General features: G+C 36.6%; 1 protein-coding gene and 1 long non-coding RNA gene across 2 annotated transcripts in view; one reads left to right on the top strand and one right to left on the bottom strand.

The window, feature by feature from the left end:
- Positions 1 to 17,275, top strand: part of LOC111144687 (ankyrin 3) — a 334,097-nt gene that overhangs the window by 297,607 nt on the left and 19,215 nt on the right. The window contains exons 38-42 of the mRNA XM_022499108.1: positions 212 to 286; positions 3,328 to 3,459; positions 4,363 to 4,506; positions 7,825 to 7,915; positions 10,668 to 11,046. Of these exons, the coding sequence (XP_022354816.1) occupies positions 212 to 286; positions 3,328 to 3,459; positions 4,363 to 4,506; positions 7,825 to 7,915; positions 10,668 to 11,046 (821 nt within the window). The remainder of the gene's footprint in view (positions 1 to 211; positions 287 to 3,327; positions 3,460 to 4,362; positions 4,507 to 7,824; positions 7,916 to 10,667; positions 11,047 to 17,275) is intronic.
- The window catches only part of LOC111144689, a 62,145-nt gene continuing 60,249 nt past the window's right edge, over positions 15,380 to 17,275 (bottom strand). The window contains exon 3 of the long non-coding RNA XR_002640421.1: positions 15,380 to 15,682. This is a non-coding gene — a long non-coding RNA (uncharacterized LOC111144689). The remainder of the gene's footprint in view (positions 15,683 to 17,275) is intronic.

Raw genomic sequence — 17,275 nt, 5'->3', positions numbered from 1 at the left:
GAGCATCCATGTAGTCTCACATCTGGCCGGGGCAGGTGACAATCAAGTGAGCCGTGTGCAAAGACAAGTGTTCGTGTAGGTGACTAGGACACATGTGAGTGTACAGTGTTAGCATTAGTCTCTCTGTAAAATCTGAGTACTGCTAAAAAACAATTTTCCGGTATCGTGTCTTTCTTGATGATTATTTTAATTAAGAAATTGTAAATCGTAGGTCCACAGAGTCCATGTGAACGGACAGATATCAGGATGGCAATAGTAGCCGATCACCTGGGACTTAGTTGGACAGGTAAGTGTGTACGCTCCTGAGTGAAACAAATACCGTTTTTTAATTTCTTTGTCTTCCTCACAAGGGGTTCATTATAAAAAAGAGAAACAAGCAACAAGTAGAAAACAAAATGAGACATTTTAATCTTCCACGATTCTACCTACCCAGAGAAAATTATCGATAATACCTTACATCCTGTGTTTTTCAAAGCTTTTTCGATGCATATACACTAAAGAATAGAAATTTAAATCTTCCTTTACCTTAAATGTAGGCACTTTCTTCACATTGCCATTTCTGATAATAGAAGGTAACATTTTACCTAGTAGTAAATTTATTTTCTGGGGTCAAGAAAAACACAACTAAAGCCTATGACTTTTAAATAATCCAAAATTTTAAACATGGTCTATTCCCTTAGAGCAGCTCTCTTAGGCAACCATTCAATTAACCCATGCCTGTGCTTCCCAAATGTTAATCACTCTTGAGTCATCTTCATGGTTTTTATGATATACACAGACTATCTGTATATTTATTTACCTGAAAGTTTTCTTTGAGTGGACTCACTCTTATGCCCAAAGATTTATTTAAAAGGAAATCTTACCTCTTTGCTAAAGGAAAACAAAGATCATTTTCAATAACTACACAAACAAGAAAACAAGGGAATGAGAGGAAGTTGAAAATCTGAATTACAATTTTTAAGTAGGATACAAGTTCAGAAACCCATTCAGTTTACAAAAGTCATTGGGTTTGGTGAGATGAATGAAACTGTTTATATTCCATGTGTAGAAAAGGAATATTTAGCTCGATTTCACTTCATTATAGATGAAGATAAGATTCTGTGTCATTTGGACAATTCTGCTTTGTAGATTTCATATTAACTGGGTCTCCAAAATCCTACATCACACGAATCAGAGAACTTTCAAGTTCTAGAGGTTGAGTGTATGTTTTTAATACATAGCCCAAAAAACAGAATAGCTTAAAATACAAAGGTTAACCATTGTCATACCTAAGTCATCTTGTATACCCTCCATGATATGCTATGCTCAGGGAAGTGATTATCTCTGTTATTAAAAGGGAGAATATGAAACCAGATAATGGCAAACAAGGTCAGCTACATTTTCTTCCTTTAAATGGCCTAAGTCCTGCCCTCACCCCCAACTTCCTGTCTCCTTCCACCCAGCCTCTGCTCTCAGGCACACTGCTAACGACCAGGAGCCTAGTGATACTCTGAGAAGACAGGTAGTTGGTCATCCTTAGCAACTTGTTGAGACTTAATAGCAATTCGTTATGTATAAATATTTGCTAACATAAAATTAATAATAATTATATTTTAACATCAGACATTATGATCTGAAAATATATTGGAGCAAATGTTGGTTTTGCAGTGTTATATGCCCGTACTATTAGATTACTTACCTTAGACAAATCCAGTCATTAAGTCTGTCAGAGCAAATTTTTGGAGAAGATGTGACATAAAGCTATTAAACTGTAAAATTCTTAGTGACGGTGTGTCTTTGCTTGTCACTGGCTCACTAGACAAAGGATACAGTTGGGTCATAAAGGGCTTGTTGGGCAGTAAGGAGTATTGTCTCTTAAAGCACAAAGGGACGAAGATCTTAGAAAGAAATTTAACTTTTATAATTCGAATTACTATCTGCTCAGTAAAGATTACCATTAAAATTATCGTTTAGAAGAGCAAAATTAATCCTGTCCCTCAAAACCACTGTGAACATCTTCATGTACCTTGATTTTTGTATAAAAAGCTTTAAAATGTTATATACACCATGTAATTTTTTGGTTTTTTTGTTTGTTATTACCTAGTTTCCACAAAATGGCATATTCTATGATCTTAGTTTTCACGGATAAATAACATCCAGTATACATATTTTATAACGGTGTTTTTCTAACTTTGGGTCACAGTGCACTCCTGAGTCATGAAATCAATACATAACTTTGGTTTTGTTTTTAATAGACTAGAATGGAGAGAAATGTCTGTGTCTCATGTGTATTAAGGCTAAGTTTTGCTTCTTGAAGATCTGGTTTCACTTATATAAACATTGCCCTCTACAATGTACATCTATCTAACTGCAGGCCATGATCAAAACAGTTCACAAGCTGCTGCATTAACTCAATGAACTCTTCTTTTGTTCAACACTTGGATTGTTTTCCATTTTTTAATAGTACAAGCCTGAGATAAACACTCGTGTGTAAATCATTGTGCCCAGCCCAATGTATCGTCACTACAGTTCCTAGAGTGAAATCACTTGAGTTTTTTGAGCCTCTGAATGCATTTCTCCAAATGCTAGAAATAGTTAAGCCGGGTAGTTTCTTAACCAATTCCTTTTCCTTGGGAGGGGTTTTTTTCCCCATTTATTTCTGGAATCACTTAAAATAATTACCTGAGGACTTTTTTTTTAACTATACAGGAAATATACAGTGAAAAGTGAGACTCCCTCTCATCTTCGACTCCTGGTTTCCTCTGCCGAGGCAGCCACTGATTGTCACATGTTTCTTGCCAAAGACACTCTGATTGACAAGGTTGAGTGTACGGGTATAGACATTTAGATGGACACAGAGCTATTTCCTTTTTCTTTGTTACACATGTGGCTGCATAGTGTAGACAGCGATCTGGACTGTGGTCATCATTTAACCTCCCATGGGGAATTCCTGAAGGCACACTCCCAGCATCTCTTGTGCTGTGTTTGTGGGTGTGTATCCCAGCCCATCTTACGTGAGGCTTGAACAAAGTACAAAGAATAATTTGGCTGAATGAAAAGAATCCAGCAACATCCTCTTTGTACAGCTCAAGAATCTTTATAAAAGAATCTCTCGAGAGGGAATGTAATTGTAGCTAAGCAGTTCGATCAGGAGAGTGAAGTCACAGCTGGTGTGTCCTCGCTGTTCCCTGTAAAAGCAAGCATGTAACGAGTCATGCTCGAGGCTGGACTGGGTTTTACGACGCAGTCCCTTTTTGTGTGTATGTAACAGTCGAGCATTACGTTTAATGAAACATAGGTGATAAAAGCAGAATGTGAAATCTTAGTAACTCTTTTTCTTTTCTACAGAACTGGCAAGGGAACTGAATTTTTCAGTGGATGAAATCAATCAAATACGTGTGGAAAATCCAAATTCTTTAATTTCTCAGAGCTTCATGTTATTAAAAAAATGGGTTACCAGAGACGGAAAAAATGCTACAAGTATGCTGACATTATATTACTTTGACTTTCAACACTGCCTATAGTATTTTAGATAAGCCTACTATTAATAAACTAGAGTAATCATAAAGTAATAAGTCTTTTTGAAGTTAAACGTGTTTAATTTAGCACTAGTATTTTAAACACCTGTCTTTAGGAAGCTTCTTAAGAAAGCAAGTGGTAGTGAATTTTTTGCATTTTTGTCTTTAGTTCTCTCCATGACCATCAAAAGTGAAAATCGAATTCTAGCTGCTAAATCCTGGGGTAGTAGTCAGAAGCACTCGGAGGCTTCTGCTGTGGCCAGAGCTAGATGCACAGGGAGAGAAAGAAAGGAGGATAGGATCAAATCATTTCATTCAGCTTCATCTGTGCTGCAGAGAGGTCTCCAATATTTTTGGGTTCCTTTTGGTTTGATGCTGTTGGGGTGGGGAGAGGGGAGAGTTGCTGTACTATGACAAGTGCCAACCCACGACAATATGGAATAAGTTATTGCGGGGTTTGCCTGTGTCAGCCTGACCTTAGTAAGTCATTAAAATGCTAAGCATCAAATATGAGGATGATCTATTTTGACAGTCTAAAAGGAGAAGTATATGTTTAAAATTGTAATAGATTCCCTTGTAACTAAAAAGAGTCTGGCTATTTTGAGGCCCATCTGCTCAGCATCTTACAGTGGAATGAATGTTGCTGTCACCCCACACAGCTTCACCAAGTGATTCTTAAGACCCTGACAGGACTTCCCTGTAACAGCGAGCTTTCTGAGCCCTCTGGATGGTGATTTGGCAGAGCTGCAGGGAGGAGGAGCTAAAACTCTAGGCGGGTGGAGATCGCTGTGCTTTTGTGTGGATATTGTGGTGACGGCAGAAAATAATTTAATCGGATTTTCAACCCTGTTTTCTCCTTTTTCAGCTGATGCCTTAACTTCGGTCTTGACAAAAATTAATCGAATAGATATAGTGACTCTCCTAGAAGGACCAATATTTGATTATGGAAATATTTCAGGCACCAGAAGTTTTGCAGATGAGAACAATGTTTTCCATGACCCTGTTGATGGTAATTGAATTTAGTGTTCCTATTTACTTAATCATTTGATAAAATTTGAAAGTGTGTAGGACGAGGCAGTCGCTTAAAACTAACTAAATTGTGATTTGCTTAACTTAATTTCTCATTTTCACAGCTCTTTCTCTGCTAGAGTCTGCAAATAAACACTCTGTTAGAACAAACTTAATAAATGTCTGTTACAGAAAATACAAATAATGGGGTATAAAAGCATAAATTAATTGAAAGAGTTGGTATTTCGAATATTTTACATGACCAAGTGGAAGAAAATTCAATGTGTAGAGAATGCATTGTTTTTGTCATTTTCACATTAACCTAAAAAACTAGTGAACTCTTTTATTCACATATTGATAAGACCAAACTCTAAGCTATCTTTGATCAAACAACCAAATTACTGGGTCAAGTTTTAGCATATAGTGTACACATTGTTAAATAAAATGGTAAAATGTTAAATAAAACACTTGTTCTGGGGCCAAGTATTTAAGCAAGTACTGAAAAAGTCTAGTGCATCACTCAAAAATTTTTTTTACTTATTTAGTATTATTTTAACTTTATGTGGTTCCATTTATTGTTTGGAAAAACCCTGCCTGATCTATCATGTATAAAAGTCTGTCATTTCTAACTCAGTGAGCACAGATGTCACTAATAACATAGTAAGTCCTTTTCGACATTAGCTTAATTTATATAATAATATTGTCATCTTTCCTTCATTGTGTAAATTGGGGCTTTTTTAAAATCAAAGTATCAAGTAAAGTATAACAAAATCTTGCTGTGTTTTTCAAGGTGCTTGTCTTCCTTTACAAATGGAAATTTATTCCTATAATGAGTTTTGAGTAAAAAATGATGATGGTGTGGAGGTAGAAAGAAGAGCTCGGGATATTTTTCTCCTTGGTTTTGAAAAATATGGTGTTTTTTTCCCCATTTTTAAACTGGCAGAGTTAGAGTAACAAAAACCAACAGCTTCTAGTTCTACATATATTATATAACAAAGTTGTCAAATTCTTTAAAAAGTTTCTGCTTGCTAAAGTTAAAGTCAACAAAAAATTTAAAGCATACCTTATTATCTACATAACATTAAGGTGATGGGGAGTAATGTCAAAATTCGTTTCATTTTAAGCTTATAAATGCCACAGAACCTTGGAAAAAAGCTCTCTTCAAGCCCTCATCTTACATGTGAGGCCATGTAATGGTAGCCAGTCTCTTTTTGCTCTAGCAGTAGACCATTGTTATATCAAATTCTGAATTATTGCCAAGTTATAGTTTATGGAATTTTTTAATATTCTTTTTTGGGAAAAAAATTAAGAAAATAGCTAACAAGGAGGAAAAAAAGAAGGAAAAAAACTAACAAGCAAGATAACCAGAAAATAATGGAAATAGTCAACCAAATGGAAAGCTTTATTTATTTTTAACATTTTAAAATCAGAATATCATTAAATAAATTCACAAGAGTTTTTCATGGTCGCATCTTAATATTTTTTATTTCTTATTTTACAAATTCATAGGGAACTTTAGGAAGGTGTGTATGAAGTAAATTTCACTTAGGCAGATTATCAACCTCAGCTAATCTCAGCCAGCTTTTCAACAACATTCTGGTTTATAGGTGACTATACTTACCTATAGCAGTTTGAATTTACAACAAAAGCTAAGTTGGTATTTGTCATGGACTGATGGGAAAATTAGGCTGTAGTTTTGTGGACCATTAATTCAGAAAATATGCTTGGCTGCCTTTTTTTCCTGTCTCTCCTCTTCGTTGAACTTTTACGAAACCTCCTTTCCTCACCATGACCAGACCATTATTGACTTCTCTCTCTGCTGAAGGAGAAAAATATTCCCTTTGTCCCCACAGCAAAGGTTAAAACAAGGGAATTGTTCCCTATTTCCCCTCTCAGTAGGCTGGTAAATAAACCTCCGTGTTTCACAGTATTGTCGTGAATATCCAGAGAGCTCTTTGCAAAGGGCTTTCTTCCTGTCTCTGTTGTGTATCATTTTTTTTTCTCTTTATTTGACTTGTGGTTCTGAGTGGACCCCTATCACCAAGTTCACTAAGACCTTCATATACACCGCAAACCTTTCATCTCTGTCACATTATGACACCTGAAAATTTTCCTTGGAGTCTTTTCTACTTTATCTGCCTTTCAAATCCTTTTCCTAACATCATATTAGATTTTTTTCCCCAGTGCTACTGCTCTAAGATCTAATAATAATTTCCTTCCAAAAATTCAATTTATTTTTCTTCACGTTGAATTTCAAGTGAAAAAAAAAATTAGAGTTGGATAGCATTGTTCATATGTAAAGCTCTTAAAATAAGTTATAAGTGACTTATTATAAAAATTGATTTCTTGTGGCTTACTGTATGCAGTCCACCAAATATGGATTTTGCATGCTAAAAGTAGATAATAAATTTGGCATGGAATAAGTATATCTTATATAACAAGAGCTAACTTTGTATTGTATTGAATTAGTCTGTGTATTTAAGTTACTGTATTATAATTATCAAAATTGATAGAAATCATTTATATCTTAATTAGTATTGTTTTATTATGGTTTGCGCTAGTCTTTTATTTCATTGTATTACATTTAATTAAACTAAATCAATAAATTTATGAACATTATTCTGTAACTCATCATACATTTTCATACCTGATATAATTTAATTCATTCCATGTGTTTTGTTTGCTGTACTCTAATTCATTCCAGTCAGTCCGAATGTACTGTCTTCCATAGGTTATCCTTCCCTTCAAGTGGAACTGGAAACTCCCACAGGGTTGCACTACACACCACCCACCCCTTTCCAGCAAGATGATTATTTTAGCGATATCTCTAGCATAGAGTCTCCCCTTAGAACCCCCAGTAGACTGAGTGATGGGCTAGTGCCTTCCCAGGGGAACGTAGAGCATTCAGCAGATGGACCTCCCGTGGTAACTGCAGAAGACACTTCCTTAGAAGACAGCAAACTCGAAGACTCAATGCCTTTAACAGAAATGCCTGACGCAGTGGATGTAGATGAGAGCCATTTGGAGAATGTCTGTCTGAGTGAGTATCCTCAATACCTCGGAAGTATGTCTGGGGTCCCAAAAGATGTTAAACCAGCAAAGCCCTTGAAACAGCCTAGTAAAGTAGGAGTATGCTCTGAGCAGCAAGAGAAAGGAAAATCTGGTCCTGATGAGGAGATGACAGAAGAGAAACTCAAATCTCTATTTGAGGACATTCAACTTGAAGAAGGAGTAGACTCTGAGGAGATGACAGAAGAAAAAGTACAGGCTATTCTTAAACGTGTTCAGCAAGCAGAACTGGAAATGTCTTCAATTTCAGGTTGGCAGAACGAGACATCAAGTGGAAACCTAGAGTCCCCTGCTCAGGCTCGAAGAATAACTGGTGGGTTACTGGAACGGCTGGATGACAGGTATGGCTCCATTTCGGAAAAAAGAAGAGCGAATCGCCGCTTACGCGTTAGTGAATCATTTGTTTTAAGTACCTGCTTTTTTAGCAATTACTCTTCTTTGCTAAATCGCCATTCCAGTTTGGGGATAATGCCTGCCTCTAAGGTTGGTTCATTCTGCTTATCCAGAGAGGGAAAGTTACATGACATCTGACTCTGGAACCCAGCTCAGTTCTCGAAGTCATAGTCATGAGTTCCAACCCGGTGCTGGTCTCCACCCTGAGTGTGGACCCTACTTAAAAGAAAACAAAACAAGGGTGTCTGGGTGGTTCAGTCAGTTGAGCGTCTGCCTTCGTCTCAGGTTGTGATCCCAGAGTCCTGGGATCGAGACCCACATCGGGCTCCCTGCTTGATAGGAAGCCTGCTTTTCCCTCTGCCCCTCCCCCTGCTCATGCTCTATCTCTCGCAAATAAATAATAATAATAATAAAAATCTTTAAAAAAACAAAACATAAAAACAACTACTGTTAGCCTGAAGCAAAATGCAGTTTTACATGCATGCCAAAGATGTTTATGTTTACTTTAGAAAACTGCTCTTTTCTAGTTCATTACTTGTATTCTTTTCACAAGGCCAATAAGGAATGAGCTTTCAAAATAGTGTAATAAATAAAACCCCATGTCTTTTAGAAATATGAACATTTCTATTGTTTCCTGACCTCAAACGTAATACGCTTATTATGCAAACTTTAAAATACAGTTTTAAGAAATCAAAACCCCATCATTTAGCAATAACTGCCATTAAAATTTGGGTGGATTTCTTTTACGTACATCTTTCTAAATGTCTTTTTTTTTATTTTTTTAAATTTTATTTATTTATTTGAGAGAGAGAGAGCGAGCATGAGAGGAAAGAGGTCAACGGGAGAAGCAGACTCCCTGCCGAGCAGGGAGTCTGATATGGGACTCCATCCCAGGACTCCAGGATCATGACCTGAGCCGAAGGCAGTTGCTTAACCAACTGAGCCACCCAGGCGCCCCTCTAAATGTCTTAATGTAGAAAATGCAGAGAAACAAAAAGTCATCGGTCCTCCTACCATACTAAGAAAATACTTAATATTGTATATGCTTCTTTTTTCCTACATGAACATTTTGTGTAATTTGCAACATTGCATATATAATTTTTCACTCCAGATAATATTGCCATGGTGGAAATTTGATTACAATCAAAATAATTCCCTAATCATGAGTCTAGTTCTTTTTTGTAGTGGACTTAACTCTAGGAAGGTGAGAATCCAGGGCCCTTCAGACATTGGTTCATATCCCCCAGCATTAGGTTTACATTTTGTGGCTCTGGATGAATTCCTAAGCTCTAAGAATGTCCGTCTAATCAGCTTTAAAAACTGGAACCTCAAGCAGGTTAACAGATTAAAAAAGAAAGCCTGTGGAATGGCTGGAGTGTGGAATGGCTGTAGACATGACTGGTAGAAATAGTCTATCAAGAACAGTTGGCATCATTTTTGCTTATGCATACATCAGATTAAAATATATTGTACTTCAGTAGCAACTAGGGATAACCTCAGGGTTTTTTGCATCCAACTTGTTTCTTTTATAACCATATTTAATATTTTCATATTGCTGATAAGCTTCTTGCTTGATAAAAACTCCCAAAGAGGGAGTTTATAACATTTTGCAAAAAGGAGTCTACAAGATTCCTTTAGAAGAATGATAAGACCAAAGAATTCTGTGCTCAGCCTACCAGACTGTTGCAAAGACAACAAATAGTATTATTTTTGATGTCTGTGTTCTGATGTAATAACATAATCTATACTTGCATAGCAGGAAATAGATACATTTAGATTATAGCGTCTTCACACTGTGCTGGGACTGTTTGTCCTCACATATATTGAATAAGGTATGCTGTTGATTGGGGATTGTTTATATAGAATCAGAATTTGATTTATAAGAATACACACCTACTTACATATGCATGATATATATCTATATGATATATGATATATATCATGCATATAAAATATTGTGCTAGTTTTCACCTTCAGAATTCTACAGGTAATAAAGATAGTAAAAACAGTGCTCAAGCTAGAAAATAAAAATTGGAAATCAATTTAAAAGAAACTATTGGAAGAGAAAGATTGTTAACAGTTGAAAGGAAAATAGTCCTCACAGAATTTGAGAAGTGACCGGTGAGCACCAGTACCCACTCACCAGCGGGAGTCAGCAGAGATCAGGGGAGGGGAAGGAGGAGCCCCAAGTTAAGGGTGTTAGGGTTGCAAAATCAGGATGGCACATTCACAACTGGAAACTCATCCAAAGACTGGAGTGTCGGTACTTGGGGATGCCAGAGCTCTCATCACAGGAATGCGTTTGATTCTCTGCCAGCAGTTTTTTCCACTGGCAATGTGAAAGCCTTTTGCAATATCCTCCTCTTTTACATTGGTGGGTCTGGAATTCTCCGTGAACCTCTCAGGATGACTTTTTAAAATCTCAAATCCAAGTAGCTGTAGCAATGCAATTAAACAAAACAAAACAGAAACAAGGGCAGCATAGCTAGACAGTTTGGGAATTGGGGTGTGGGGGAAGCCTGGGGCCTCACCCGCAAACCCAAACCCATGATTGCCCTTCACACATTAGATTTTTTCATGCCTTTCTATTTCATGCCTATAAAAGTAGCTTCAAACGTGGTTGTTAAAAATTTAGAGCTTCTGAAGCCCATCTTCAGCCATGTATTACCATCGTAAATTTCCACATTTTCTCTTTTGCAGCCCTGATCAGTGTCGAGATTCTATTACCTCATATCTCAAAGGAGAACCTGGAAAATTTGAAGCAAATGGGAGCCATGCAGAAGTCACTCCAGAGGCAAAGACAAAATCCTACTTTCCAGAATCCCAAAATGATATAGGGAAACAGAGTGCTAAGGAAACTCTGAAACCAAAAATACATGGATCTGCTCGTGTGGAGGAACCGGCATCATCGCTAACAGCCTATCAGAAAGCTCTAGAAGAAACCAGCAAGTTTGTAATAGAAGAACCTAAACCCTGTGTGCCTGTCAGTATGAAAAAGATGAGTAGGACTCCTCCGGCAGATGGCAAGCCAAGGCATAATGTGCACGAAGAAGAGGGGTCCAGTGGGTCTGAGCAAAAGGTATGCAGTCTGGTTATCTGATACACTGTCAGTTAAACCAAGAGTACTAATGCTTCCCGTCCTTTGATTAATCTTGTAATGCTGGTTCTTTACTATTTCCCAATTATCAGTGCTAATACTAATGGAGGGGGTGAAGAAAGAACTAGGTAACACTCATGCTATTTGATTATATTTTCATTCACGGAGTAGGAAAAAGGAATATGCATGCCTTCAGCCATTTTTCAGGAGAAAAAAAAGAACTACAGGGAAGTTACGCTTAAGGTCCAGTGGCAATTTTTGTCTAGGATTTGGATTTGGGCTTCCTAACTCCCAACCCAGTCGTCTGTCTTATGGAAGGAGGATAATTATTCTGGCTTTTCCTGGTTCTTCTGCATAACTTAAAGAGTTTATAGATGTGACCCACCTAAGAGTTCTACCCTAGAAAGGCTGTTATCTGAAAGTGTGTTTTAAAAATTAAAGAAACCCAGTGCCCGAGCCTGAAATGAGGTGGGTATATACACTGTTGCTTGACTGCATTGAGAAATTTGAAGTTGGACATATCATTTTAATCATTTTTATATCTAAGCTGAAAATTTTCTTAATATTTGTTTCTCGTAATTTTGAAGCCTTAGTGTCCTAGAATTATTTGCTTTCGCTTTGTACTTAAACATGTGTTTGTGGTAGATTTTTTTTTTTTCATTCTTTGAGATTTACCACTTTTAGATATTAAAAAAATTCTGAACTGAAATTTATAACTCATAGACGGATAAAAGAAAATAAAAGTTAGTTACATTTCCTACATTTTTTACTGCTTTTTGCTCTCTCTGTCTTGTCTTTTCCCGAACCATGCGGTAGGCGTAGGCCAAGACGTGGACATCTTGGAATAGTAATACTTGCAGTTTTCCCTAAAACATCCAGTGGTGCTTAAGATCTCCTGCAGTGTTGGGATTTAAAAGAAACAAACAAACAAAAAAAATTCTTCTGTAAGCTAGCAAGTCCATGATGAAGTTGTGGTTTACAAAAACTTTATTAGTAAACTCCCAGTCACTCGGAAGCTAATGATCGGCTAGCTGGTCAACTAATCATATCCTTTCCTGGTCCCTCTGCAGGCTAGCTGCTGACCGGTTTCCCACATGTTAGGAGGGAACGTGAGAGGAAGTAAAGTTCTCAGGCCTTCCTTTCACTTCCTGACAAATGGGTTTTGAGTATTGATTTCTTTCAGTTAATTCTTAGCATATTTAAGCAGTATGACCTTGGATGTTCCCTTTTGAAATGAGTCCACAACACATAGAAAGAAGCAATAACATTGTGATGTCTTAACTATGAAAGTTTACCATTAAAAATCCATAGAGAAGTTCTGAAATCAAATCATCTAAATATGAATAAGCAGTTGTGTGTGTGGACACATCGGCCACTGGGGAACCAGGGAGAAGGCAAAAGAGGGTTTGAAAGGAAAGTCTTAACCCTGCATGGAAGCTCAGCTGAGTCCATCAATACTGGAACATAATTAATTACTCATCAGTACTGGAATATAATTACTCTTAGAAAATATTTTCAAATTGCTTATGAGATTGTGCTTTTTGGTCTTGTCACTAGTCCTATTCTAATGCCTAAAAACTTTTCATGAGCATAAAAGTTCTTAACGGAGTTAAAGTTTCTGGGAGTTTCTGATCTCACAAGAAATCCAAACATGTTCAGGTTGTGTCCTTTGTGGCTAGATGGGAGTAGAGTAGTAGCAATCAAGTAAGTCATCTGATGTACGATCTCAGAAAACAGCACCCTTTTTGTCCCCTAAAAAATCAGGTCAAAAGTCCGGGGGCGGCTCTTACACGGATGACTGCCTGCTGCTACAAGGTAAACTTCTGCTCTTTTCCACCTCTTTCCATGCAGTGACCCATAGTAAAATGTACTGAAACAACCCCATTTGTCTGTCTACTAGTTACCCTCTTTGCCAGTTCTCGAGAATTCCCTAAAAGGAATTGTGATCGAGATTCTCCTAGCATCTTCTGTCCACCTTTCACCTTCAGATTAGCAGAGAGTAGAAGCTGAAACATTGGCCAAATGGCCTTTTTTCTTTCTGTAAGGGACTAGTCTCAGGATTCTTGAGAGGATTATAATGCAGTTCATGTCTAGGTTTGGTAGTGTTTATAGGCACATATGTTCTGCTTTTCAGTTTACCCAAGTGAAAACCTCTCCCCAGTTTACAATTCTGTGTATGAATAATTCAGATTGAATTTTCTCTTTTGCCTCATCTAACCTGTTGATTCCTGAATGCTGACTGGGAATTCTTTTCTCTCACAACATGAATTCCTCTTATTTTTTCTGACATTCTGAGCTGTTTCAGTGTCTCCTTTCACAGTACTGGGATCACTGTACGTTTTCTGAATTTTATAATCTTTTCTAAAACATTTTAACAGTAGGAGGGAACTTAGTAGCCAATATCTTTGCATGGAATAAGAAACTTGAAAACTCTTCCCTTTTAATACCATATCATTCAGTTGGGTATTTTGTTCAGGTGAAATTTCTTACAAAGTTAAGGTTGATATTTTATTTTGAAGTATTTGTTAAGTGTAACTTGGTGAAAAGTGACCTACTTTATTATCTATTTGACAACATTTCATAATCACTTTAGCCAATACTTGTACCTCCTATAACAATTTTTATTCCCCCCAGTTTTTACCAACACTGCCAGTGATTTTTCCAATGGATATGAACTGCAGTTTCTGTCTCTGGGACTCTCAGATTTGGGGCAACTACCAAATTTAGAAAATAAAATGCCAGAACTATTTTCAGAATTCCACCATTAAAATTTAGAGATAATATCATTCAGTAAATAGTCTTCACCATGACAGTTAAGAAGAAGCCAGAGATATTTGTCCCTTTGAGTTGTGAACTGTGTGGTAGTTTTTCCTTTGTCTCATCCTTACTGTCCAAAAATTAAAATTTTGTGTACTTCCTGTATTCTTGTCTATACCATCTTCTTGTCTGTCACATGTTTTTTCTGTCCTCATTTCATATCAGATCCTTAAAATAAAACTCCAAGTTTTTACATGTTTTACATTATTCCTTCATTCATTCACATAAACTCTTACTGAGCACCTATTGTGTGTTAGGAGAAAATTATGCTGCTAAAAATCTCCTGATAAAAATATACGTGACAAATTCTACTCATGTCAATTCTTTAATTTCATAAAAATCAGAAATCCTATACCTGTTTCTGTCAATCAAGTGAAGCATGGCCATTCAGGTCAAATGTGTGAGATTTAAAACAAATTTTAAATGAATATTAATGTTTCTTCAAACTAATAATGAGTAGCATGTAGTTTCTGATACCAAAATGTCTGTTATTTTTAATTAATGTAATTTCATTGATCTTTACTATAAATGTGCACATAAAGATCAATGTAATTAAATATATATATTAATATACATACACACATATATGCATGCATATACAGAGTCATTTCATTTAGGGTCCTGCTCAAAATTTTCTTCCACTTACATTTTTTTTTTTTTTAAGATTCTCAAAAAAAAAAAAAAAAAAAGATTCTCACAAATACATACCATGATGTTCTTAGCAGGGGAAACCAGCAAGTAAAAGTAATTCTTTTTTGATTTCCCTTCTCAGAATGTCTTTTATTTTAAATGTGATGGTAAAATTATACTAAAAAATGCATTTATCAGGACTTGAAAGACAGTGAGAGTGATTCAAGCTCAGAGGAAGAACGGAGAGTCACTACCCGCGTTATTCGCCGGCGTTTGATTATAAAGGTATCCTGTAGCCAGATCGTGATGGGGCATTGCTCTGGGATTAGAAAGTCCTTCCTTTTGGTCTTGAAAATTCAGCATGCTTGATAACTAAGCGGTTCTCTATATGTTTCTTTGCACATTTGAAAGCTTGTAAGAACAACCACCAAGAGGAAAGGGTCCTGTTGCATGGTAGTGAGTGCTCTGTCTAGGCCTGTGTCTGACTTGTGGCAGCTGTAATTTTGTCTAAGAATTCTTGGCATTTGTATCCTGTTTTCCCTGAAAAAGCGTTATATGTGAACAAAGATTTTATCTTGGTGAAAGAACAGTTTGTATCAAATGCAATGTTCAGTGGAAACGTCAGAGGCCACAGTGAGGTATGAGGTCAGATGGAGAAGGACAATGAAATAATGAAAAGGCCCCCTCCTCAGTCTCAAATTCCTACTGCCTGAACAGATCTTGAGTAAAAATCAGTTCTTTATTACCAATCAGTAGCTGAAGAATTTGGAGTTATAGCCTGGCATGGATATCGGTGACAAAAACAAAATCAGACAAAACCTTCTGAAAAAGGCTTTAACTTGACTAATATACAGAAAATCAGGCTGTATTTTTAAGTATAAGAACCATTTTTTACTGGAAGTGAAAAATATTATTCCCCCCTGTTGCAGCACAGTTGAACGCAATGAATAAACCTTCATTTCCCCCACAAAGGCGTTTGGAAGCCCTGACTTTGTATGCCTGGTCAGGTCCAGCCCAGTGCTTTTCACAGTCTGCTGCTTGTCTTCATTACTGTCTTTAGAGAAAGGTTTCTTGATGTTAGAATAACCAACTGCAGAAACCCGGAAGCCATTTTCAACACACGGGCCTTTGAACGTGGTCCAAGTAACTTGAGGCTCCTTGGTGGACAGCTCTGGAGAGAAGGAAAGGAAGAGAAATATCTGTTGAAAAGCATTTATCAGATTCATCATCCCTTTCCAAAGTGTCAGGAGACCCCCTAGAGAGTGGAGAAGTTGGCTTAGGCAGCTAAAACTTCTTAATCCTGCTGTTTGTACGTTTCACGTAGATCAGATGAAAGAAGAGCAGAAAATCTGCCAAATTTGCTCTAGTGTAGGTTTTCTCAGGCTCTGGAAGCATTAGAGAAGAAAGTAAGTCCTTGTCTAAATCTTAAACCATCCCCAAATCAATCAATAGACAGCTTTAATATTTAAAAAAAAAAAAAAAAAAAAAAAGCATAAATCACTTCTTTGACAATTCCATCTAGGCAAGCCAAATTACTTATTGGTATCCAGCATATTTGCAATTATTCACCCTGCTTATAAAATCCTCATAGTCACCTCCCATACATTCGCTGGGATTAGGGAAAAGAAATACTTAATACAGGTTTTCTGAAGGAGTTAAAGCTATACTCTTTGCTCAGGCAGGCTTTGCCCTTTCCAGAATCAATGTCTTCAAGAAATGGTATTTTAAAGTGAAACATCCAAAAAAGTGCACCAGACATATCATCTTATAACTTGCCTTTTATGCCTAACATACGTCATACTCCTGTTGCATCCAAATCTACCGCATTCCTTGTAAAAGCTGCTCATTATAAAAGCTGAATCTTCTCTCTATAGGGCAGGAGAAAATAATCGTGCAAAAAAAAAAAAAAAACAAAAAACCAAAAAAAAAAAAAAAAGAGAGAGAGAGAGAGAGAGAGAGGATAAAGAAGTTTTACTCTGAAGAATACAAAAACAAAACAATAAAAACACAAAACCCACCAGATCAATGAGGGTTATTTCTCTTGGTCTTCTAGAATTCTACACGTGCATTAGCAAGTTAGCTTTTAAGTAATTTTATCAGAATGTGTTATTTATATATTTGAACTTAATAGATAATTATGTGAAATATATAAACATTTTTATTAAGAGCTTAAGTTTAAAAGACAAAATTATATTATGATGGCTTCATAAAACAGAGGAGTCTGTTCTCCCCAAATCCCCCACTTCTTGAAGTTGGTGTAATTTTAGGGAGGTTGAGTGGAATGATCAGAGTATGGGTTTGTAAGTGAAGAGAGCGCTGTATAAACAATAGAATCAAACAAACTTGGAGAAACCAAAAGCTAGAAAAAGTAGCTATAATTAGAATTGAAGGCTATAGGTATGATAAAAAATCGTTACAAATTACATACATAAGAATCTGGTTACTCTTTTTCTGTAACATATTTGGGGCTTTTGGAAAGGATCACATTTCTGCTGAGTTTCTCTTCACTCTACGTGTTGGTATCTTTCTAATGTTAAAAGATCTTGAAATTACTGTAGTATACAGTACTTGTGACATGGGAACCACCTCTGCCAAAAACATAGAAGGAGAATGTTACAATGGAAAGGGATCATTGATACTAAAATCACTTCTTTTCTGAGATGACAAAAACCAAGGGACTGGAGAACAGTTGGCTTACCCAAAACCAGACAGGAGAGCAGCAAGTAGTCTAGAACCCCAGAACCTGACCTCTAGCCTTCCAGTG

Source organism: Enhydra lutris, unplaced genomic scaffold (genome assembly GCF_002288905.1).
Source record: "Enhydra lutris kenyoni isolate GAN:26980312 unplaced genomic scaffold, ASM228890v2 scaffoldscaffold12, whole genome shotgun sequence".
Lineage (NCBI taxonomy): Eukaryota > Metazoa > Chordata > Mammalia > Carnivora > Mustelidae > Enhydra > Enhydra lutris.
Note: the sequence above shows the minus strand (reverse complement) of the source record. Positions and strands in the feature narration are given on the sequence as shown.